General features: G+C 36.8%; 4 protein-coding genes across 5 annotated transcripts; 1 reads left to right on the top strand and 3 right to left on the bottom strand.

The window, feature by feature from the left end:
* Nucleotides 1-754: 754 nt before the first annotated feature.
* LOC148303228 (hsp70/Hsp90 co-chaperone CNS1 homolog) lies at nt 755-5179 on the bottom strand. The gene is made up of 4 exons (XM_088270271.1): nt 4661-5179; nt 3730-3923; nt 2613-2998; nt 755-1826 (listed from the first exon to the last, which is right to left on the bottom strand). Exons 1-4 carry the CDS (start codon nt 4796-4798, stop codon nt 1378-1380), a joined length of 1167 nt encoding a protein of 388 aa, XP_088126397.1. The 5' UTR covers nt 4799-5179; the 3' UTR covers nt 755-1377.
* Nucleotides 5180-5944: 765 nt separating this feature from the next.
* On the top strand, nt 5945-10283 carry LOC148303227 (uncharacterized). 2 transcript variants are annotated; one of them, XM_088270256.1, is made up of 3 exons: nt 5945-6372; nt 8197-8356; nt 8451-10283. In XM_088270256.1, exons 1-3 carry the CDS (start codon nt 6284-6286, stop codon nt 9312-9314), a joined length of 1113 nt encoding a protein of 370 aa, XP_088126382.1. In that variant the 5' UTR covers nt 5945-6283; the 3' UTR covers nt 9315-10283. The 2 variants fall into 2 exon arrangements, with proteins under 2 accessions (XP_088126382.1, XP_088126383.1); XM_088270257.1 differs by lacking the exon at nt 5945-6372 and adding an exon at nt 7439-7952.
* Nucleotides 10284-11118: 835 nt separating this feature from the next.
* LOC148303226 (UDP-N-acetylglucosamine--dolichyl-phosphate N-acetylglucosaminephosphotransferase-like) lies at nt 11119-14627 on the bottom strand. Its single transcript, XM_088270265.1, has 5 exons — nt 14318-14627; nt 14125-14239; nt 13829-14042; nt 12869-13100; nt 11119-12045 (listed from the first exon to the last, which is right to left on the bottom strand). Exons 1-5 carry the CDS (start codon nt 14470-14472, stop codon nt 11553-11555), a joined length of 1209 nt encoding a protein of 402 aa, XP_088126391.1. The 5' UTR covers nt 14473-14627; the 3' UTR covers nt 11119-11552.
* A 1396-nt stretch (nt 14628-16023) lies between these two features.
* Nucleotides 16024-22034, bottom strand: LOC148303225 (ribonucleoside-diphosphate reductase large subunit-like). Its single transcript, XM_088270255.1, has 4 exons — nt 21732-22034; nt 20934-21022; nt 20206-20383; nt 16024-20114 (listed from the first exon to the last, which is right to left on the bottom strand). The coding sequence occupies exons 1-4, from the start codon at nt 21769-21771 to the stop codon at nt 18013-18015; spliced, it is 2409 nt and encodes an 802-aa protein (XP_088126381.1). The 5' UTR covers nt 21772-22034; the 3' UTR covers nt 16024-18012.
* Between the last annotated feature and the right edge of the window lie 2054 nt (nt 22035-24088).

Raw genomic sequence — 24088 nt, 5'->3', positions numbered from 1 at the left:
AATTGAATAATATATCTATTTAGATGAACAAAAATTTAATTATTTTTATTAACACTTGTTTTTTCATCTCTCGTGTATCTCAAATATAAAATTTTCCCTATAGAGTTTTTCCACAAAGTAAACATTATATCTTTCCAATCTACAAATATTGGATTAAAAATTAATTTCAGAAATATATTGTGTAGATGTTTGCAGTAAAATGCTAGATATCTACTCACTCCACAATTCAAGGTAGATGAATAACAGAAACATTGTTAGACTTGAGAAAAGTGTATAGATAATAGATGCATTGTGTCCATCAGAGGGTTAATCGGTATAAAGGCAAAATGATTCATTTCATAATAATATGAGTGTGTTAACTTTGATCCTACTGGATGACACAGCCAAATTGAAAGGATATAAAATGCATGCAATGCGTAAATAAAAAAAATTATGTAGTAATCTATGTAATATTTGCAGCATGTGGTTTATTAGTAGTTTAAACTGATAATGCCTTAAACACTGATAATTGGTTGTGTTACCCACAACAAATTACATGTGCCATTTTTCGCATAAATTTGCACAGGTATGATTATTTAAAAAATGTATTACAGTTTCAAATAATGCATTTTAAATTTATTTTAAATAACCTACTTGTATTCTAATCTGCACATAATCAAATGTTTTCAGTATCACGTTTATAATGATACAATTTATTTTGATTATTTTAAGACAAAATATTGTAATATGTATTCTTAAAATAAAATAAAAACAATTTATGACAATGAGTACATTTTTTATTTGTTTACATTGTTGATTTAAAAAATACTAGATATGTAATAACTAACATTCTTCTGTACATATCACAAAAATATTCTGACAATTGTTGGGTGTACACTTAAAAGTAAAGCACTTGTGTTATACCAGTTGAGTTTTATACATATTTTGTTACTATGTAGTAAATATAAACTAAAGCATTAATAAAAATAAAATATTTTCTGGACATGATAGAGGTGGGTGAGATAATAAGTGAGGGGTGAGGGAGCACTTGTGCACACTTTCTCTATACATATTTATTTAAACTAAAATTCACACCATATATGTACTACAATAAATATTATACTTGGGGACTCTCAAAATAAGTCTACAACAACAAAAAATGAAAAAAAAAATCCGATACAAATAAATATTATACTTCCTTCTTGCAAATGTCGTGATGGGGTGTTGGGAAAACATGGCGACCCCATATTAAATAAAAACCCAAGTCGCTATGATTTTGAAATGAGGATTCTTTGCTAATCAGCCATTTTCAATTAATTTTGAATTGATTGAAAACTGAGTAGCTTAGCTGAAACCTTAGCCGGGACGAGGTAAAAGGAAAAACAAATCCAATTCTTCTCACTGTGAATATTTGTAGGATTGCAAAAAAGACTTTTCAACTCTGCTATCTCTTACAAGTATTATAAAAGCGGGAGTACCAGCTCTTAATTCGAAATGTTGCTCTTGCATTATTTCCAATAAAGTCTTTTCGATGTCAACTTTGAATAACTTGTATTTATTTTTTCCTTCGTAATACACATTGATGTTTTCAAGCGTGTAGGTGCGATCCTTGTCCCATTCAGGGGTGCTCTGGAACATTTCAGCCAAATGATCCGATAGTACGGAAGTTTCCGCACAACTCTGTATAAAGTCAGTGATCTGGTACTCTGGATAAAGAAACAGAACTGGCCAAACAAGCTCGTTCCCCGTAGAAGCGGCATGCACTCTACAATCTGCAACACCGGGAAAGGTCGGCTCCAAGTCGGACAAGGCGGTAGACTGTGAAGCGTTTCCTTCAACCTTAATACCTGTAAAAAAAAAAAAAATTGAGTATTTTTTTTTCTTTCAAGGACAAGCGAGGTATGCGAAGATGCTGTTATCACTGTAAAAGTGTATACTGACTTTGAGTGTATGGGAAGCTTTGTTTATTGTCATATTGTTAGTTACGGGTTTATAACAGTTTATATTTTTATGAAATTCTATTATTTCAAAATGTCGAAGGTTATGACTTTGCATTTATAATTATTAGGATTTCTATGAGGGCAATTTAAAATATAAGGTCTCCAATGACGCTGTATCAAAACGAACAATGCCAGGCGGAACAGCGCCATGTTCCTTGGTTCCCTCACTACCAAATGGCACTGGTCCGAGGTCCATCGCTTCTTGACTGTGTCTGCGATGGAGCTGGTGCTTAACTCGCCCGCCAGGTGCGAATTCCGGTCAGTGAAACAATTATACAGTCCAATAGTATCGTTAAATAACACTTTATTTTCTTGCCGCATAGTGAATGGCATTCTATGGCGAGTGCTAATGGTTAACATCGACCCCTTTATATTTTAATTAATAAAACCAGGTCCCAGTCTATAATTTTTTTATCGTAGATGACTTTTTCAGGTATTAGATCCCCATGAAGTAGCTAAGAAAGATTTGCTCAAACATAGCATGTTTGTTCCGAGACTATCATTTGTATTTTAACTCAAAGTGCACCAAAGTTTAATGTAGAAATTTCCTTTTTTTTATAATGAACAAATACAATTCTTAGCAAGTTGCATGAATAAATTTTGGTTAGTTAAAATAATAATTTAAATGATTACCTCTTAATCTAATTGCTTTCAGAATATCATCTTCATTTGCTGTTTTCTTTTTATTCATGTGCTCCTTCTTTCTCTTGTCCCTATCTGAAAGAATTTTTTTCTTTTCCGCTTCCTTTTTGATTCGCAAAGCGGTATCATTATCAAAATTAAGTTTTATAATTTCATCGCAGTATTTGAAGCAGGATTCAAAATCAGATATTCGCAAGGCACATTCTGCAATTCTCAATAGAGCTTTTTTATGATTCGGATTTAAAGATATAGCTTTTTGTGAGTCAAAAAAACTAGATCTATAATTTCCCAAGAAAAAATGACTCGCTGCACGGTTATTATACAGACTGGCATTTAGTTCATCATCTTCACATTTCTGTTTTATGCCTTCCGTATACCTGCGAAAATAAAATTTAAATCTACAATAGTTTTCAATATTTCAAAACACTTGAAAATTGTTTCTTACTCTGAATAAATTACTTTTTTCGAGGTAAACTTTTTCTCCAAACAAATACCTCTAAAATTTGGATGTGCCTTATATGTACTCGAAATTAATATAATAATGTCCAGTGTTCGATTCCAAATTCCTGCCAGTCTTAAAAAGGGCTAAACATTGTAGTGACGAGAATCAATAATAAAAACTCTAGTCCACCACACGTGCATTTGTAGTACACAAAAATCCACTACAATTGTGTAATGCCATGTTTTCTGAAGTGAACAGAGAACGAAGGTGATTTTCAGGGAATTTAGAGGTCAGTTTGGTTTTATAAACTAAGATTTTTTTAGTCTGCCTTTGCAATTGAATTATTGAAATGGTAAAAAAAAATTAATATCTTAGGTGAGTCTTATAGTCCATAAAATACGGTATACAGTGTTAAATGAATTTCCCCAATTAGATCAATCTGGCTAGTGTGTAACAATGAAATACGTAATGAAATACAACAATATGGACACCCATCGACCACTGCTACTGTACTGCTCCCAGAGCAGTTTGATCGCATCTCTACTTTGATTATCAAACCAATTCTACTACGATGATTAAGCGAGTCAATAACAGGTAGTTCATTCACCGAAATGTCCTCTACTCTTACAACTGTGGGTTAAGAAATTAGACTTTAAGGATACGAACCCTATGATGGCGAGTCTATAATTTTTGTGCTTAAAATTAAAGTTTCCATCGTCTTTGTAACTCTTTGCTAACTCCTGCGGTGTGTTTTCATCCGGATCATATTTTAAGCGTTGCAATCCTTCCGCTAATGGTGAAAGATTCTCTGTTGATGTTGGAACTTGCTTCATGAAAAATGGGTGTTTATCCATCTCCTCCTGTACACACAAAAACAAACAAATAATCAAAAAAAAATGTAAGACAGTTGTATAAGGTGCAAACTTTGACCAGTATCACTAGTCTGTTTTAAGCTGCTTGGAAGATATTGTGTGTTAACAATAAGCCAGAAGTTTAAAAAATAATGATGTGACTAAAATTAGAAAATCCAATAATGATTTTTGTTGCGGGATATAATACTGATTGCAGACAAATAATTTTATTGTTTGGTAGATCTGTATATATTATCTTAGTGAATCAACCCCTGTGTGTATCACATCACCGCATAGCTCATTCTGAAATACCAGTGGATGGAGATAATTGTTCTACACAAGCAAAATAATTTTTAATGTTTTTAAAGTATGAGAACACTTTTGTCGTGATAACAGTATCACCATAAAAAAAACTTTAGCGGTGATAAAATCGCAGCAGTGGATACCTTTTTTTACATTAATTGACTCTTGATACTATAGCGCAATAGTTAGCATGTTAAGCAAGCATGGGTGAAATCCTAGGTTAAATTCACACCTGGATCAACAAAATAATTTAGCCATTTCTTCATATCCCACAAAACCTTATTGAGAATGGTGCCTTTATTTTAAAATAAAATTACAAAAGCTTTTCAACATTTAAAATGTATTATACACAAATAAATATTACTAAGCATGTCAGTACATAAGATTAAATATACAACAAATTTTGAGTTATATTAACACAAATATTTTATTTGACTGTTTACCTCCCAACGATCTTCGGGCCAGCCATCCTCGTACCTCTTCTTTTCCAAGCTGTCAATGAATTCGTCTAATTCTCTGTCCAACTTTGCTGCTAGAGCCAATCTCTCCTCATCAGACATATTCGGTGAAGGATCAGCCATTTCAATAGTATTATTTTATTAAACTATAACAATTTATCAAATTTCCCTTGGTCTTCAACTTGCATCCTGAGAACCTCAAACTTGCCTAGATTGCAAGTACAAATTATACAATTTTTAGTTGGTAACCAGTAAACTGCATAAAACTGAAATTAAAGCTTTTGAAAGATTTTACACCACTGATAGGATTTGCTCGCAGTTGCTTCTCCGAAACTCTGGTCCACCACTTCCTGTCACAATTATAAATTACAGATTATGAATTATAATTTATTATAATTATTGTACGTAAAAAACTGTCATTCGCCCACCACCCGCATCTGTCTAAAACACGTGTACGTGTACCAAAAAAACACATGTTTTCGTATTTTAGCTCGGTTCATAGATAAATTCTAATATTGTTTTATAAACAATATCAGCGAAGTTATTTTACGAAAAATAAATAAACTTATATTTAGTTATTATTAACAAAAAGGCATTCCGATATTACGCTATTATTTTTTGGTTGTATATTTTTTTTTAATACTTGATTATCAGATCGCCATCAATCATAATATTTTGATTTGATTTGTCTGGATCTATTGAAAAATGAAATTACCTTGGCGATATATAATTTTAGTATCAATAAATTCATATTTTAGTTAGTTATATTTTTAGTTAGCTTATCAGAAAGGTCAGAAATCAAATTATTTATGATGTTTTATTGATGCCAACTATTTAATTCATTAATTTATTATTTGTCCGCCTCCGTGATGTAGCGGCTAAAGCATTTAGATACCGTGGTAGAGGAACCGGTCCCGATTATATTTAATTGAAATCACTCTGCATTGATGCCTGAAGATGAATGATATAATTAACGACCAAAATAACACCATGTATAGACATAGACTATGGAGTGCCCGTTGCACCATTTGGTATTGATAGTGGTAAAATGAATTAACTTCTAAAATAAACCGTGTAATATTTTTTTTCGCATACATAATTGTGCAGAAGGAAGGTAACTAGCATGAATTTAGAATTTTTTGTATGCAAAAGTTTTTTTTTTTAAATCTCATGCACTCTAAGTAAGAACTAATTAATATTTTTATATGTACATTTGTACTCATCTAGCTTTGAGAAATAACCAATCTTTCCTAGCACCTACCCGATTTATCTATGGTTTTGGTGCGTGAAATGGCGTGGGGCTTGTGATATTCCCGATGTTTATTTCTTAAATTTGATTAACATCTATATAATTAGAGTAAAACTTGCCGTGTAACGTGTTTTTTCATTTTCTTTAATCGAGAAATAAGTGTTCTTCCGTGTTTCGACGTGTATATCAGTGTTAGTGCTAAACTATTGAACAAGCGTCATCTGACTGGATCCATTGTTGTTTCCCGCCATTGTGGGTGCTGGCCCTTATGTGAATTTCATGTCGAGACTTAGTGTGGATTTATTTGACTGTCGTTTGTGTAAAAATTACGATTATTGAAAGACTAATACATCGTAGTTATGTCATTACTCGGTAATGGCATCGAATTCCTAGAGATCGACGACTACAACGACAGCGAGGGAGGCGGTGTGGATCACAGAATTTCCAGGTACGTTCCCGGCGGTCTGTCGCCTTATAGATTTCGCGCCTTTCTGCCATAACAAACAACAACTTATTTATGTACAAATGCTTTTCCAATGTGCTATTTACGCAGTTGCAGTGCGTGTGTCGCTGAAAGTAATGGATTTGACGGCCTGGCGATGCGTTTAATTACCGGTCTGTTGGTCAGCTGTTGGGCCGCCATGTTTCGACGTCGGCTTTTGCCGTATTTGTAGTGAGCGTAGGTCATTCATAAACATGTGCGCTATGGATGTGTTTCGTAATCGGACAAATTCCGATAATTGCACAAAATTTTGTTGAAAAACAGCATTAACGCCTAATCGCCAAGTGTTTACACATCTAGTGTAGTATAACGCCCATTTCTTGAATGAAATCGGCCGAAGTACGTACACGCAGATACCTATCGCGGGAACACGTAAAAGATTCGCGTTTGTTTGGCGCGGCGAGGCCGGCTCGCTCTGTACGCCGCACTTTGGCGCCAACCAGCGCGCCGCGTGCCGCCGTAACGCCGTACAGCGCTTCGTCGCACACTATGGGCCCGCGGTCCGCGCGTTTCTTGTATTATTTATTATGCGTTTACCTTACTACGCAAACATGTGCTTCTTTACATTATCACTGTAGCTAAACAAAAACCACAAATATCTTATTAATAATATACCGAGTAAATGTAGAAAGGAAGACTCAAAATACATGTACAAATCCAATTAATGTTGATTACTGTCCATTATGAATTTATTTATATTCATTTTCGTAAAATATATTCTCTAAAAATGATTACATACTTCAATATGTAATTTTATCATATTTTTAAATACATTTTATTTTCATTATCTTTCAAAAATGTATCTGACATTACCAGTAAAAATAACATTTGTAAAAATAAACTAACTAACCAACCATCACGCCGCTTCTCCGCAGGGGTAGGCAGAGAGAATCGAACGCCACATCACTCTGTCTTTGCAAACATTCTCCGTCTCTTCTACATTCATGCATCTCCTCATACATACCCGACGATTATTACGACTCCTGACCCGACCGCTTTCAAGAATGAGAATAAACGTAAAAATAAATTAGTTCTAGAGAAGTGAAAAACCGCCGAATAATAATATACGGGCCAGCTTTATAAATATGATAAAATATTTAACCTCCCCTGGCCGTAATTTTATTCGGATCAGATGCTTGATCTCGGAAGAAGTTGTTTACGCGTAAGGACAGGCGAATTATTCGCAACAGCCGTTCAGAGTGGCTGATAAGGAAAATCTTTCCTGCTAACCGAAATATTACGGCAGTAGTTTTTAGTTTTTCCCGCGCAATTTCAGTAATTCGTCACAAATGGTTCTCGTGAGACACGGCTAGTCGCTAGTCACTAGTCAGTCGCAGTTGCCAGATAGGCACGAGGCACAGCTGCGGCCGGCGGGAGGCCGGTCGGGGAGGCACTCGCTCGCCGCCGCCGCCCGCCGCCGCCCGTCAGCTGATACCGGCGCGGCGGGTGACGTCAACTCGTCTGACGTATTATTAGAATATCGTTTCCGTGCACATATCGACCTATTTCGAGTCTTTTTTAGAACGGTATTTGAATTTGCAACCGATAATATTGGGAATCAATTATTACGATATTACAAAAAAAATATTAACGTTTTTTAAAACAACCTAAACATTTTATAGGGATAGTACGTCATTTTACAGGAATGTCTTACGCGAAGTCCATTTACGCGGCACATTTTTAAACTTTATTTGTTTAATATATAGTATGAATAAGATCTACGAAGCGAAAAAAGTTATGTTTTATCACAATGAAACTAATTTCGCGCAGACTTGGCGGCGGAGAGGTGGTGCAGACCATGGAGGCGGAGAAGAGGATCCGGAGGGAGATCGCCAACAGTAACGAGCGCCGGCGCATGCAGAGCATCAACGCCGGCTTCCAGTCCCTCAGGACCCTGCTGCCCCGGCACGAGGGAGAGAAACTCAGCAAGGTACCGCGTCACGCCGCATGCTCACTACCTCCTCCATCTCATCCCTCCCTCTCGTCCCTGGCCCCGCTCTTCTCACATTCTGTATTGTCCGTAGGCCGCCATTCTCCAACAGACCGCAGAGTACATCTACTCCCTCGAGCAAGAGAAGACCAGATTGCTATCTCAGAACTGCCAGCTGAAACGATTAGTCAACCAACACGAAGGTGGGGAAATCCCCATTAAGAAAAGAAAAACGGAAGCTGTCGTCGCAGACTGCCCCATCATAACGGAGACGGCGGAGGATATCCACGAGACCGTCAGCCCGGAGGCGGTGGAGGGCGGCGGCGGGGAGCTGGGCGAGCTGCGCCTGCAGCTGGAGCGCGAGCGCCACCTGCGTATGGCGCTGGAGGAGCAGGTGCGCGCCATGGAGACGCAGCTGTACCCCGACAGTCTGGCGCACCAGATCACGCTGCAGTACGAGGCGGCGGGCGAGGGCGAGCTGGACGGCGAGCTGGAGGGCGAGGGCGAGGGGGTGGGGGAGGAGGACGCGGGGGCGGAGGGCGCGCCCGAGCGGCCGGAGCCGCCGCCTGAGGAGCCGGCGGCGCGCGCGCGGGACGAGCCGTGCGCTCGCCCGCCTAGCCCCGCGGGCATGGCGCTGGAGCCGCCGCTGCCGGCCGCGCCGCTGCTGGAGGCCGCCATCAAGGTGGAGCCCAAGGTGAAGGTGGAGGTGCTGGGCGAGGAGGCGGGCGCCGAGCCGTCGCGCCTGTACCTGGCCAGCACGTCGCGCCAGAACCTGGAGACCATCGTGGAGGCCATCCGCCACCTGGAGGGGGACCACCTGTTTGCGGAGGAGCAGCAGGAGCTGCCGCTGGCACTCACCACCAAGCCTGACCAGCGCCTGCTCCGAGTGGAGATGAATGACTTCCTGCACTTCCGACCGCAGAGTCGACCGGGAGTCATCATGGTGAAGCACTCGTGATCGCGCGTCGCCCCGTAGAGACTCCTACGTTCTCCTATTCGTGTCGGCTTGTTGGGAATGTGCGCTTTGGACACGATCGTTGATATTTATTTTGTGTTGACTTTTTTAGTTTGCGTATAATTCAGAATCATGACTATTTAAATTGATTAGGATATATCTATTAATATTGGCCGCTCTGCGACGATAGCGCTTGTACCCTTTCACTATGTAGGTAGGTTGAGCTGGCTGGCGGAGGTGGCCAGTAGGAAGGCGAGGGGCTTCTGATTAGGTATTGTCGGATGGAAGCGTAGGTAATTATAAAGAATATTGTGATATATCCCCTTGTTATTTTTTCTTCACTCTCTCGGGGGACTGCGATCCGTAGCCGAGTTTGTAAAACGTTTCTTATCTCCAAAGGTCGGATACTGATCGTACGTATACTTTGAACAGAAACTATACCAATCGCTTACTTATATTTAATGGAAGGAAAAATGATTTAGTTTGTGGAGATATTTTCAGTGTATTGTACAAAATTGGACGTTAGTTCATCCGGCGGGGCTGGGGTGAATACCCAACATTGTTGTGGCTTAGTAAATTATTGTGCGATGGGCGCTAGTCAAAAGTAAGCGACTGGAATAGCTCTGTTTAGACTCTATTCCCTGGAAGGATCGAGACAGAATATAATTTTTTTTATTTAATTTTATAAGTAATAAATACTATGATCAGCCCCCTACCCCCTCCCTCACCCATTCTCCAGTTACGGGATTGTGACAAAAATTGTTATTTGTATAAAAACATAAAGAGATCACTACATTTACTTTAGGAATCTCTCAAGTGCCGAGTATTGTACCAGCTATTCCATTACATTGTGTAAACCAAGTTTTAGCTTTTATAATTTGACTCAAGAATGTATGATATTGACTGGAGACTTAGTATCTATGCTTATTGATTACTGATTATGACTGGTTCCATTAAATATTCAAAAAGGCAGCAACTTGTTTTATTACTACCCTCCCTGGACCTCAGGCAATTGCCAAATTTCCATATCCATCACTATCAAGTGAAGAAGAAAAAAACATTGCTTTTCTCTGGTCTATTTTCACATATACTTTTGAGTGAGCGAACAGTTGGTATCACCATAATTAGGCTTTAGATGCAGCGGGTAGAGAGCAAAGCTGTCCAAACACAGTTATCTTGTTAGCGGAAGAAATCTTAACATTACAGGTTTGATGCATCATCACTGGGGAGAAAATTGAAAAAGTAGGTGAATAATTCAGAAAGAACCTTGCCTGCAACAATAATTAGCCCTATCGATAAGCAAAAATCTCAACTGGTGTAGATACAAACTTGCATGTGGATAGTAAATATACAAACTTCAATATTCCTTTCCTAAAAAACTTCTTTGTCTCTGTTCAGATATGTATCTATAATATTTTAAGGTGGGGACTGAATGGAGCATAACATTCCCGGCGAGCGTGTTACGTTACGGCACGCGTTAATTGAGTATGCGGAATGAGCGGCTAGTAGCTCGGCTCACTGTACTGAATATACGAATGCTCGCATCGTAACGTGTTAAGTTACGACGAAATGACTCCGGTCAGTCCTCACCTATAAAAATATCCAGTTGTGGTAAAAAAAAATATTAGGTATGTGTATTGTAAAAATGTTGATAAATCATTTGATGAGAATGTTGATATGTACATATTTCATTTCATAAGGCGGGAATAATGTATACTGCCCCTGTCCATTTTGATAACTGACAGTGACCAACCCGTATTGAATACATGAAGATTGAAATTTGTGTTGAATACTAAAAACTACAATGTTTTTTCAATATTTATTTATTTTAATATAAAAATATATATTTATATAAAATTTTACTTTGGTAATATTTTCCTATGGCTATTTCAAGCCCTTTCCGGAAACCAGGTAAGTAGATACTGACAAAGAATGAATTTGAAACTGAATAAAAGTCGTAAGGTGTATAAAACAGAGTTCAGCATTTTTATCAACTCTAATTTAGTCCATAATAAAAATGGTTTCAATTTAAACAAACACTTAGTTATTCAGACTTAACTTAGAATAGTATGTATTCGCATTTATCATAAATATCTTTGTTTAAATAGAAAAATACAAATTACTGCCTCAGTTTGACATATTACAAAAATAAAGCTTCATCCTTCAAAATATTTTACTCTTATTGTGTTTGGCCGGGAAGGGTTTGATATAACTACTATAAAAACAACTATTTACACAAAACTAACTCTTAATATCATAGAAATATGAAGCTAAAGGATATCTTATAGTGAAAGCGAGAATTGAGCCCAAAACTTGAATACACAGAAGAACAATGGTAAGTTTCCTTTCATGAGTGGGTCCTAGGTGTATCAATACAAAATTTATCAAAGTGAAATTATTTAGTACCAAGATGTCCTCTCTGTCTTCGAATTCCGCTAATTTGAATGTTTTCACTGCAAATACAGTTAGTTTTCCTAAAATATTTAAATCTTTCTCCACTATTTTAAACCGACTCGCCTCCAGCTTATCAGTGTTGCTGGAGTATGTGGGCATGCGATGTCGAGGACACGGCACAAAGTGAAAGAGTTGCGGTAATGAATACAGGAAATTAAATATCTGCGGGATGAAAAATAAGATGGTCGTCTTACTGAAGTGTCCCAATATACCCACCACCGCAAACGTCATTCCCGAAAGGTAACAGAAAGTGTCTCCAACGAACACTCTGGATGGATACCTGGAAACAACAACTCATATACTGACTTAACATGTCAAACCTTTATGATTTTAATTACTTAGTAGGGAGATTAAATAAATATACATGATTTTTTCACTCCCAATATTTATTTAAAGGGCATTGCAATGTACTTTTTAGGCATTTCAGATGAAATGTACTTTTTGGCATTGCAATGTACTTTTTAGGCATTTCAGATGAAATGCCTAAAAAGTACATTGCAATACATAAACCAACGCAGGGTAGATACCCTGCGTTGGTTTATGTATTTAAATTGCAGAAATATATATTTTTAAAAAAACTTTCATTTTGTTAATGTTAAAATGGAACTGACAGGTGTAGTTGGGTAGACATTCGACTGTGAAACTGCTGTCGCGGGTTCGATATCCGCCAGTTGCAAAATAAATTTAAAAATGATTTATTTTTACTTGGTCTGGGTGTTTGTGATGTATTTTTCACATTTACCTTCCTTACCCTGCCTGCAAACAAGCCTCTATAAAAGTAGAGCCTTCCGGACTATTCCTTTCTTTAAACAATTCCAGGTTTCATTGTACCCTGGACGCTACCCTTATTTAATCACAGTGAAGTGCCCTCAAAGTAGTATTTTACAAAAATGGCGCTATTTTAATTATCCAAAATTATTATTAGCACAGGATTCATCATCTTTGGATACATTCATCAGATTATTGTTTCAGAAAACAATAAATCAATGTAGTGCCCTATGCACCATTAGATGCAAAAATACTGTGGCTTGTAAAATAATACTGAATGAAATATGCTGTTGAACTTTTTTATAATTTTAATAATAAATGTCAGAGAAGCTTACCAGTTGTGTTTTAAGAGTCCTAGAGAGGTTGCTAAATAAGGCAACATAATGTACATTGAAAACTGATGTGCTTTGTATAATTCTCCGGACATTTCAACCATATTAAAAACAATAATGGAAATTGCAATTATAACAGATTGGCCGACTTCCAGACCATTAATTCCAGCCAATATATTGATTGCATTCGTGCAAAATACAGCTAGCATTCCCATATAAATGTAGTAAAACAATCCTGAAAACAAAGTAAAGGAAATGTATTCATATTATAGGTGTCTCAGAAACATCTATCGTTTTATATGATAGAAGATGGAATTCCAAGTGTCTGGCTGGCTTAAGTGATCACTTTATACACTTGTATAAAGTTCATCATTCTGCCTATTATTGAACATAACACTGAGTTAATAAAATTTTATTAACTCTGTTTATAAGTGAGCAGTTTAGGTATGAAATCCATTTAAAATAACAAGAAATGCTTTATAAAAAAAAAACCTTAAGCATTTTTTTAAAAATACCTTTGGGCCACACAGGCGGTTAAGCAATTGCATACATCATTTGAAAGGAGTTATAAAAGTCAAAATTTAGCAAGTTTACCGCGGCATCAGAGTGCAAGTATTATATTTACAACAACAAAAATGTATGGTTACACATAAAACTTTGAAGGTCATATTCCAAGGCAGGCGCTGGGCGTAGTTGGGTAGACGCTCGACTGCGAAACTGGCGTCGCGGATTAGATTCCTGCCAATTGCAAAATGAATTCAAGAAAGATTTATTTTCAATTGGTCTGGGTGTTTATGATGTATTTTTCACATTTACCTTCCCTATCCCATCTGCAGACAAGCATCTAAAATAAACGCTTTGCGGGTTATTTCTTTAAAAATAATTATCATATTTTTTTACAAATGTAACACTTGCATTCTGACATCCCGAAATACAAATCAAGTGATTAGCATTTATTTTTACCTATATTTACAGTATTTCCAAACCATTCTCTGAGTGGAAGTGGTACCACTATTGTAGTAGAATTAAAATTTACATAATAAACAACTAGCAGCGGCAAAGATGCTATAGTCGGAAGTAATAGTTTATGACGCCACCGGAGATCCAATACATCATCGGCAAAGCCCAATAACAGCATACAACAGATTGATAATAAAGCTGCCAGTAATTCAGTAAACTGAAACATAAAGCAGTCATAAAGTAATTCAAATCCATTCTATTAATTACAAGGAAAAAATACTTCTTTTAAAATGTCTTACCTCATGATGCGGAAAACTTTCTTTGTTCAATATGTTATTACTAAAAGGAATAGGTATGAATAAAAAAACTGTTATAAGAAAAATACATCCGGACACAACTCCTATTGCCTCTGGTCTGGAAAATATTTTAAAGCATTAATGAAAAACCAGTGGTATGATACAACAATACAAAAGGTGTATTGGTTTTACTTACATTTTATCCTTATTCTTTTTACATAAATCCACGCCGAAAAGATCGGCTTTGAGAAACATCGGTTTAACCTTTGAAATTACATTGTAAGTTACAAAATAAGATACCACTGACATTACAACTGACACCCCGATCGGAAAAAAAGAAAAGGAATCCATAATTGCATAGCTAAATTAACCGACGTATAAATGACGCCTATTTATCGTTATATTATACTTTAGACGTGTCACAACCTTCATGAAGATATCAAAAGTCACACGAGTGGAAAGTGTTTATTGTTTATAATAAATATATATATTCAAAAACCCAAACGTCAAATACATTACAAAGTGCGAATTTTCCATCAGCGTGGAAGTTAGCTATTTCAACTCAAACGAAAATGACCTCTATCGTCCTTTCGTTAAATCCTATTTTTGTAAAAAGAAATATATTTATTTGCCAATAATTAAAAAAAAAAAAAAAGTTAAACATAATTTTGCCCCTATAAATAGCAATTTTTTTTATTATTTGTGTTTTGCCTCGAATTTTCACTCATAAATTACATGAAATTATAGTAACCTATCCATAAACATAAAGGTAAAGGTTATCCATAAACATAAAGGGTAAATCCACTCACGAGTAGGCATAGGCTATGAAACATAAAAAGTTGAAGCCTGAGTATGGTGTTGCATAAGCCGTAGCTATATTTCAGAGTCACTTGGACGTTAGGTAATTTAAAAAAAAAATACATATACATAAATTTCTTTTTAATAAAACATAAATCTTGTATTGTCGATTTTTACGTATAACTTTTTAGGTTTAATTAAAGTAGTAGAGTCAATCCTGGCTTCAAAAGTTCAAATCAGGTGATAAGACCCTAAAGGGCTTTCTTAGAATGGACTACGTTCGAATTTTAATGAAGATAAATTAAAATCTTCGGTTGATTTCGATCCATTTCAAATTATTCAAGAATTGAGCTAGAAACATTGATCTTCTTGGTCTACAGTGCAGTTTTATTTAAACCGGATTGGAAGTACACAAGATGGGCTGGTATATTTTTTTTTTTGGCAAAGCACCCAAAAGGAGCATGTATTTGCACACGAGCTATCCGCCACTAACAAAGAAACGCAGGTTATTATATAGGTACATAAAGTTTTATATTATCATGACGAAGAACCCATTTTTTGGATTTGTTAGATGTAATTTTTTCTATTTAATTTAGTGACGTGTACAACTGATTTTTAGTAATAAAAACTTGCAGTTATGTGAAGGCAAGATGATCAATCTTGCGCCAATGTAAGATAATATTTAATGAATATTAAAGAGAAAAATCACATATTTATTTTGACTGCCCGGGAATCAAATTTGGGACCTCAGCAGAGTAACTAAATACGCTAGCCACTACTTCAGGCGAACCCAATCTGTTGTAGTTAAGACTTCAACTTTGCTCATCAAATTTTTCTTTTGTCAAAATTACAAATATGTGCGGGTGAATTCCGGATAGAAAAATAAAACTATCTGAATACATACCATTGTATTACTTCCATCTCATTAAACAATTTTCCAGCCTTACCTCAATGCATCTCATTTGGTGAAGATATTCTCCTTCTCTTCTTACGTATTTCAACCACTAGGTCTTATTTTCGCTTTTACCTTTCTTAAGAACATCTCTGAATACTAGTTTGAGTAGTTGTATTATCATATTTTTTTGTATTAAAAAAACACAGATCATAAAAAAAATATTTAATGTAGCATTACCAAAATAGATTTATAACACACATACATATTATTAATTAAAGCTTACAAACACATATTCATATCATATTCAAACATAAATCAAAGATATTACTGCAGAATTCACATCACTTACAAACTAGACAATGCCCTTTATTTGAGCATTTTAAAAGTTCCATTATTTATTGGTTTGAATTATGTACTTTTGTGCTATTCTTTTACGGAATAAAATTGAACTCGAATATAAATTGATTACATTTTATTATTTCAAATTCACGGAGATCATAGTGGCCAAAAAAATAATATAAAAATTCAATGATGTAATGGACATTATAACTTTTCAAAATCAATTATAAAAAAGTACACAATATGATTGTTTTAAATTGTGCATTCAACAATGCAAGTTTGCTACTATTTATATGTATAAAAATAATATTCTAAATTGGCCACTACTGTAAAATAGGTATTCAGGTAAAGAATATGTAGATAAAATTTTAAGTAGCTGGTACACACGTAAGTATAAATGCATATAGTGGACTAATCGATATTTTCTGATGGATAACTGATATTACCTACCGAGAATATTGCACAAATTCATGGAATGTCGGATATAGTAAGAATTGCCAACCTGGAGACAGCAAAACGTTCACTAGGTACCACATAATAGAATTTTGACAATTTATTCCACGGTAGCAGAAAATCAGCTAGTTACAATCAAATTCCATGAGGAATCTTCCTAGGTTAATATATAAGATATCCACCTAGGAATTATCATAGATCTATTACATGCATGTAATATTCATAGAAACATTCTGATTTCGGAATGTATTAACCTAGGAATTTAAAAAAATTGTTTTCATAATTAATAAAATGCGGACTGTAGAGTTTCTAGATTCAAGCTATAAAAACATAAAAAAATTGTTTGCCCTGTATATTTACTCAATAGACTAGGTCCATAAAAAATAATAATTTTACAGGAATCACATTTTATAGAAAATTTTCAAAATCTTGACAAAAAATCCATGAAGACGGGTTGTGGACTCAATGCTTGTTTAAATGTTGCTAGATTTGTAAATCTTGTAAGAAATTAATTTGGTGTGCCGAAGAAGTCAAGTTTAGAACACAAATATATAACAGGCCGGGTCAAGAGTCGTAATAATCGTCAGGTATGTATGAGGAGATGCATGAATGTGGAAGAGGCGAAGAATGTTTGCAAAGACAGAGTGGTGTGGCGTTCAGTTCTCTCTGCCTACCCCTGCGGTGAAGCGGCGTAATGGTTAGTTAGTTTATATATAACAGATTGTTGAATTTATCGTCAAGGAATGAATGTCTTGTATTCCAAAAAATTAATCCACCTTGAGCTGCCACGGTCGATAGTAAAAAAAAAAAAAAACAAAGATGAAAAAATGCGAGGTGGTGACAAATTGACTTTCTCCCACTTTGATATGCGAACAGAAAACTAATAATGAATGGGTCACTGCAAATAAATAGTTGACCAGAAACACTACAAAGAATACCAGTCCTCAAATTTGCCCTAAAGCTTGCCGCCATGAAAAATCACTTGTCAAAACACAAATTTGTGAAGAGTGTGTGTGTACCAGCCGGTAAGTTTAGGAAGATATACAAATAAAAAATAGAAATAACATACATAATACATATTTAAAAAAAAAAATTACATTTTTTTTTGTCATTTATACATTTAAAAAAAAACTATTAAATAGAATCAGAAAATTATCTTAGTTATCATTATGCAAGGGTGACAATCTTTTACCGATAAAAAATGACAGTCCAACCTAAATTTAATGAACATGCGGTAAATAAAAGTACATGTGGTTTTTAGGAACAAATCTGTTTACACCCCATTAGGGTCAAAGAGGCTTAGCCTATAAATATAGATATACGGCGTGGGAGATAGTTGTGCAAGTTGGAGAAGATCACGAGATTACAAGGCACTGGAGACTGGCTGGTTAGCACAAGTTAGTGTACTACGAGCCGCACATCATGCAATCATCTTTGTTTTCCAGAGAGCACACAATGGACGCCATGTTGTTCTCTTCTTTTTCCGCTTCGGGTTTTGCTTTTCCATTTGACATTTGCTCTTTAGCACGGCCCTTGTCAACGGTAAACTGGATTGCGTTGGCGGCCGGCTTAGTTCGCAGATAGTACATCCCAGTCTTGAGTCCCATCTTCCATCCGTAGAAGTGGATGGATGTCAACTTCCCGTAGTTAGGTTCCGCCACGTGAATGTTGAAGGACTGACTCTGATCGATGAAGGCTCCACGGTCAGCCGCCATCTTTATCAACACTTTGTTCGATATCTCCCAAACTGTCTTGTAAAGATCTCTGATATGTTTGGGTATTGTTTCCAAATTTTGAATGGAACCATTGTTGGCGATGATAAGGTTCTTCATATCATCATCCCACAGGTCCGCCTCTGTCAAGTCTCGCAAAAGGTGGTGGTTTACTACTTGAAACTCTCCGGACAGCACTCTCCTCGTGTAGATATTGGATGTAAAAGGTTCGAAGGACTCGTTATTACCGAGGATCTGCGCCGTGGAGGCGGTCGGCATGGGAGCCAGGAGGAGGGAGTTGCGTACTCCGTGTTGGGATATCTTGGTCTTCAGGGCGCTCCAGTCCCACAGGTCTGTAGGGGTCTTGTTCCACATGTCATACTGAAGTATCTCCTTGCTTACGGGACAGCCGGCGTACGTTTCGTACGTACCTTCCTTCTCGGCTAGCTCGCAACTGGCTTCGAGGGCGCCGTAATATAGAGTTTCGAATATTTGTTGATTGAGTAACACCGCTTTGTCACTCTCGAATGGCAATCTCATCAAAACAAAGGCATCAGCAAGACCTTGGATACCAATACCGATGGGACGATGTCGCATATTAGAGGTTTTTGCTTCTGGAACGGGATAATAATTAACATCGATGATTTTATTCAAATTTTTGGTGACAGTTTTTGTTACTTTTTTAAGCTTCTCAAAATCGTAAGTCTTATTTTCTTTTACAAACATATTTACAGCGATAGAGGCCAAGTTACATACAGCCACTTCATCTTTGGAAGTGAATTCCACTATTTCGGTACAGAGGTTACTACACTTGATAGTACCCAGATTTTGTTGGTTGCTTTTACGATTGCACGCATCCTTGTACAGCATGTACGGAGTGCCTGTTTCCACTTGGGACTCGATAATAGCCATCCACAGTCTTTGGGCGGGGACCTTGCTCTTGGCGCGCCCCTCCTCCTCGTACTTGGTGTACAGCTTCTCGAACTCCTCGCCCCAGCAGTCCGAGAGACCGGGGGCGTCGTGAGGACACATGAGGCTCCACTCCTCGTTATTTTCCACACGCTTCATGAACAGGTCAGGGATCCAGAGGGCGTAGAACAGATCCCTGGCGCGGACCTCTTCCTTACCGGTGTTCTTTTTCAAATCTAGAAAATCAAATATGTCCGCATGCCACGGCTCTACATAGATTGCGAATGCTCCCGGCCTCTTGTTCCCTCCCTGGTCCACGTAGCGGGCGGTGTTGTTGTACACGCGCAACATGGGCAACAGCCCGTTGGACACTCCGTTGGTGCCCGCTATGTAGGAGCCCTTGGCGCGGATGCAGTGCACGTGCAGACCGATCCCTCCCGCGGACTTGGAGACCAGCGCACACTGCTTGAGAGTGTCGTATATACCCTCTATACTGTCTTCACTCATCGCCAGGAGGAAGCAGGAAGACAGCTGGGGACGCGGAGTGGCCGCGGAGAACAGGGTGGGGCTCGCGTGGGTGAAATATTTCTCAGAAAGTAGGTTATAAGTTTCAATAGCGGATTCGATATCTTCTCCGTGAATACCGACCGCCACTCTCATAAGCATGTGTTGAGGTCTCTCGGCTACTTTTCCCCCAATTTTAAGAAGGTAAGAACGTTCCAATGTTTTAAATCCAAAGTAATTGTAATTAAAATCTCTGTCGTAGATAATGGACGAATCTAATCTTTCCGCATTATCTAATATGACTTTATGATGAAACTCGGAGATCATCGGAGATCTGACCTTGGTGTGAGGATTCACAATGTTGAAAAGATCATCCATTACCTCTGTAATGAGAAAAGAACCAAGATGTTATTTACTGTGAAATGAAGTTACAGAGATAGCATATTATGAATCAATGTATATCAAAATATGTACCAGAGAACTGCTTTTTTGTCTCCTTGTGAAGATTGGAGACGGCGAGTCGCGCAGCGAGGATTGCGTAGTCAGCGTGGTCTGTGGTCATGGTCGCTGCTGTCTCCGCTGCCAAGTTGTCCAGCTCCACTGTAGTCACTCCCGAGTAGATGCCACTAATCACCTTCAGAGTTATGCAAACCTGGAAAGCAAGCAATAAAATAATCATTCAAAATAAATACCATATATATTAACACACTATCCGCGGGCGGATTCGCGCTCATAATAGAGATAAATATCTCTAAAAAGAAGTGATAACATTTAACCATACTGTATACATCATTGTGAGATCAAAAGATGCCGCAAAAGTCATTCGTAAAAATAACTTACACACAATTTACGATGAGTCGAGTGAAAAGGTAAAATTACCCTTCGCGCCGAACACCACCAGTCAAGTGAAACTGTAAAATTACCCTTCCCGCAGATAGTGTGTTAAAATGAATGGAAGAAAGGTAATGAAACCTAGAACCTAAAGCGCAGTAAGAGCATATACTAGGTATTTAGGAGAGGAACAGAAAGGGCTTTAAAGACAAGCATCACATTACTTGCTGCACTTTAGGTGTTGTATGTCAAAATAATTATCAAATTCCTTATTTATTCTGGTTAATTTTTTATAATTTTATAATTTCAACGAAAGTAAAATACAGACCACCACAACACACGGTACACACAGCACCAGTGAGTATACATACCGGGTCCACGAAGTCCATGTTCAACCCATAGCATAGCTTCTGTATTCTAGAAGTGATCTTGTCAATGTGCACCTCCTCCTTTCTCCCCCCTGAGAACAAACAAACCAACAAAATACAGAATAAATATGCGAAACAACTTATTGCAAGTGCAGTCAAATTAATTTGAACAATATGACTATTCATAGCTTAACCACACAATAACCCAGTCGAAATATTAGCACAGCAAACCTCAACAGTAACATTGTTACTGTTACCAAGTTCTCTGGAGTATACATTGTGAGTTTTGTTTACTAAAAGCAATATCCTAGACCAGTTTATATAAGCTTTTTGGAGCAGGTACAACGTTTTCAGTTGCAGTTCACTAATGGCATATATTTTTGACAATTTATGGAATACATACAGAACACCATGAAATAGGGTAAGGAATGTTTTATCGACTAATATTTTAAAATGCGTACTTTCCTTTACTATTCCACTGTATTAACATCAAATCAGACGATTATTTATATCAGGCACCGATTAAAACAAAATAAAATTAAACGGTTTTGTTATACCTATAAAATGTAAAGAATAATGAAATATGAAAATGATCTTTGGGGCATATTTTATATTCAATATGCAATTAACAGCTCTATAGAATATATTTTTCAATTAAAAGGCCGACTTCTCTTGGGAGGAAATGATTTAAATCATAAATGTGTAAAAAAACTCGATACATACTAAGAAAACTTCAACATTTCTTTGAACATGTAATACATTACCGTGATATCTCGAAAATATAAGTTGAAATGAACTTACCACGTTTTAAAACGAAAAGTCTGTTGAATTTGGCGACCATGGCGAATTTTAGATTAATATTTCCTAGAAAAGTCAAACCGACAGAAATACTCTTTTCAGGTGTATTTTATACGTTAAAGTAAGTTGTAATAAAAATAAAACTTTGGTATATTATGAAGACCAATTATTATTGTCGAATATCGAAATGCCAAATATAAATTCTTAGTGGACAAAGCGACAAAACAACAACGAAAAATGAAATGCGACAATAATGGCCGCGAACAGCTGCAAATGTGCAAATGCAACGTTTTCCCGCGCAAATAAGCATTCCGCGTACGGCCGTTTTCCGCCGGCGTCACTTTAGACGGCGTTACTGATAATCCAATTAAATTTTAAAATCCAAAAAAACTTGATACCTACATAATTTTTGTATGGGAGTCATGCATTAGTTATTCGGTATTTGGAAGGAAAACGTTGGTGTTGAGAAATCGCCCACATAAAACTCTTTTTTTTGGGTGAGAATAATGCTAGATAATGCAAACATCAATTTACCCAATTTTTTATTTCAATTTTGAAATTTTCGTATCTCCAACACTGGTCGAGATATTTTACCTTTGGATGAATATCGGATTCAACATACTATACAAATATAATGTAAAGATTTTAAAAAGTCAAGTCTATGTTCTAAATATGTTATGTTTCTAAATTGTATTTATAAATATCCATCATTTCACACCATATTCGCTTGTCGAAAAAAAACACATTTTACCATGTATTTTTTTTACACAAATGAGATTATTTCGAATGGACCAAATCGAATGTCTTGGAATCCCAAATTCAAATATTTTATTTTGGAAAAAAAATGTACTTGGATTTTGTGGATTCGGAATAGACGTGTGCTATAAACATAATATCATTGACAAAAAGTTTAACCATCGACTATAAGTTAGTGATAGATACCTTACATTAGCGGATATTTGACAGGTACCTACCTACTTATGTGTGTCAATTTTTTTTACGATTTATGATATAGTGATATTGTCGTAAATCACTTCAGCTCAAAATCTACAAATATGGGTAGTGGGGCAAAACCCCACCTGGTCCCTCATAAGAAATTTATTGGTTTCACAACTTGGTTCCAATATGAAAATTTATTGTCCAAAACACGATTTTCTACATTCTATATAGAATACATATTTTTTATTGGAACCACCCAAAAAAAAATATCGATGTTTTTATGACTTACAGATTACTCGATTCTTTCAGAATTTTCACATTTATTTTTATGTGTCTGAGAAATGAATTTACATTTTTTTCTTTTATTATATTCCCCTGAAGTAGTATTTTACGAAAATAGCGTTATTTAAATTGTCTAAAATTATTAATATTTAACTTTGTAAGGCTTCTAAAGTGGTAGCACACTACATCCACATCTCTTTTCACTTCAGCAATACCACTCCAATTTCTATTATCATTATTACTCCATTTCTAAGGGATTTCCTTGATTGTAGTTAAAGGGACTGAATCTTTGTATATATTTTCCTCTCTTTTTTTTCAGTTACCTTTGCGTAGTATTTATGCGCCTTGTTACGGACAAATCGCACACCCCGTGCGGCGGCCCGGAAAAGGACTTCTAGGCGTCCGGCGGGCGAGACGGTTGCCCGTCGGGCCGCGGCCCGAAGAAGGGCTTTTGGAAATTCGTGTAGACTTCGTATGGCTTAGGCACTGTATTTGTATGTTTAGGATAAGGAAAATATGTATTGGTTCGGAATTATGTAAATGTATCGGATGTATTATTGTAAAGGCACCGGTACGGTATGGAAATATAGTCCGTCCGGTGCCCCTTAGAGGAAGACAGCAATATGGCTGTCTCTTTCCCCCGGCCGCTGATCGGCCGTGCTTTCCCACTGTCGGGCGGCACGCGATCACGGTCGGGTATTTCTAGTATATAATCTTTGGTCGGGTATAAGTAGGGTTGACTTTGCCACAATAAATTAGTGCGAGTGTTTTTGCCTAGAATTTTCACTCATGAATTACATGAAATTATAGTAACTTTAAACATAAAGAGTAAATCCACTCACAAGTAGGCATAGGCTATGAAACTTATAAAGTTGAAGCCTGAGTAGGGACATGATAAACGGTGTTGCATAAGCCGTAGCTAGATTTCAGAGTCACTTGGACGTTAGGTAATTAAAAAAAAAAAACAATAAATTAGTTCTGGTGCGACTGCTGAAACCTGTGTTTCATTTCTCCGCTCCCGCTCCTTGGACACCTCGCCGCGCCGCCAGCCTGGACCGTTTCGCCTGTTTGCACCGATTCACGGACCAGTTTCGGAAAGCCCTTATCAGGGCTATTGAGGTTGACTTGTCGGTCCAGTG

Source organism: Brachycentrus maculatus, unplaced genomic scaffold, assembly GCF_059751285.1.
Source record: "Brachycentrus maculatus isolate JH-2025_06_01 unplaced genomic scaffold, ASM5975128v1 h1tg000378l, whole genome shotgun sequence".
In the NCBI taxonomy this organism is placed as follows: Eukaryota; Metazoa; Arthropoda; class Insecta; order Trichoptera; family Brachycentridae; genus Brachycentrus; species Brachycentrus maculatus.
Note: the sequence above shows the minus strand (reverse complement) of the source record. Positions and strands in the feature narration are given on the sequence as shown.

Excerpts from the sequence above, each read along its gene's own strand:
- LOC148303226 (XM_088270265.1), bottom strand. The coding sequence starts at position 14,472 with ATGGATTCCTTTTCTTTTTTTCCGATCGGGGTGTCAGTTGTAATGTCA. Across the intron at positions 14,043-14,124 it reads AAAGTTTTCCGCATCATGAG|TTTACTGAATTACTGGCAGC; the intron begins GTAAGACATTTT and ends TTTATGTTTCAG. Across the intron at positions 12,046-12,868 it reads GGACTCTTAAAACACAACTG|GTATCCATCCAGAGTGTTCG; the intron begins GTAAGCTTCTCT and ends TGTTGTTTCCAG.
- LOC148303228 (XM_088270271.1), bottom strand. The coding sequence starts at position 4,798 with ATGGCTGATCCTTCACCGAATATGTCTGATGAGGAGAGATTGGCTCTA. Across the intron at positions 3,924-4,660 it reads GGCCCGAAGATCGTTGGGAG|GAGGAGATGGATAAACACCC; the intron begins GTAAACAGTCAA and ends TTGTGTGTACAG. Across the intron at positions 1,827-2,612 it reads GAAAGCAATTAGATTAAGAG|GTATTAAGGTTGAAGGAAAC; the intron begins GTAATCATTTAA and ends TTTTTTTTACAG.
- LOC148303225 (XM_088270255.1), bottom strand. The coding sequence starts at position 21,771 with ATGGTCGCCAAATTCAACAGACTTTTCGTTTTAAAACGTG. Across the intron at positions 20,384-20,933 it reads ACATGGACTTCGTGGACCCG|GTTTGCATAACTCTGAAGGT; the intron begins GTATGTATACTC and ends CTTGCTTTCCAG. Across the intron at positions 20,115-20,205 it reads GACAAAAAAGCAGTTCTCTG|AGGTAATGGATGATCTTTTC; the intron begins GTACATATTTTG and ends TTCTCATTACAG.
- LOC148303227 (XM_088270256.1), top strand. The coding sequence starts at position 6,284 with ATGTCATTACTCGGTAATGGCATCGAATTCCTAGAGATCGACGACTAC. Across the intron at positions 6,373-8,196 it reads GTGGATCACAGAATTTCCAG|ACTTGGCGGCGGAGAGGTGG; the intron begins GTACGTTCCCGG and ends AATTTCGCGCAG. Across the intron at positions 8,357-8,450 it reads AGGGAGAGAAACTCAGCAAG|GCCGCCATTCTCCAACAGAC; the intron begins GTACCGCGTCAC and ends TATTGTCCGTAG.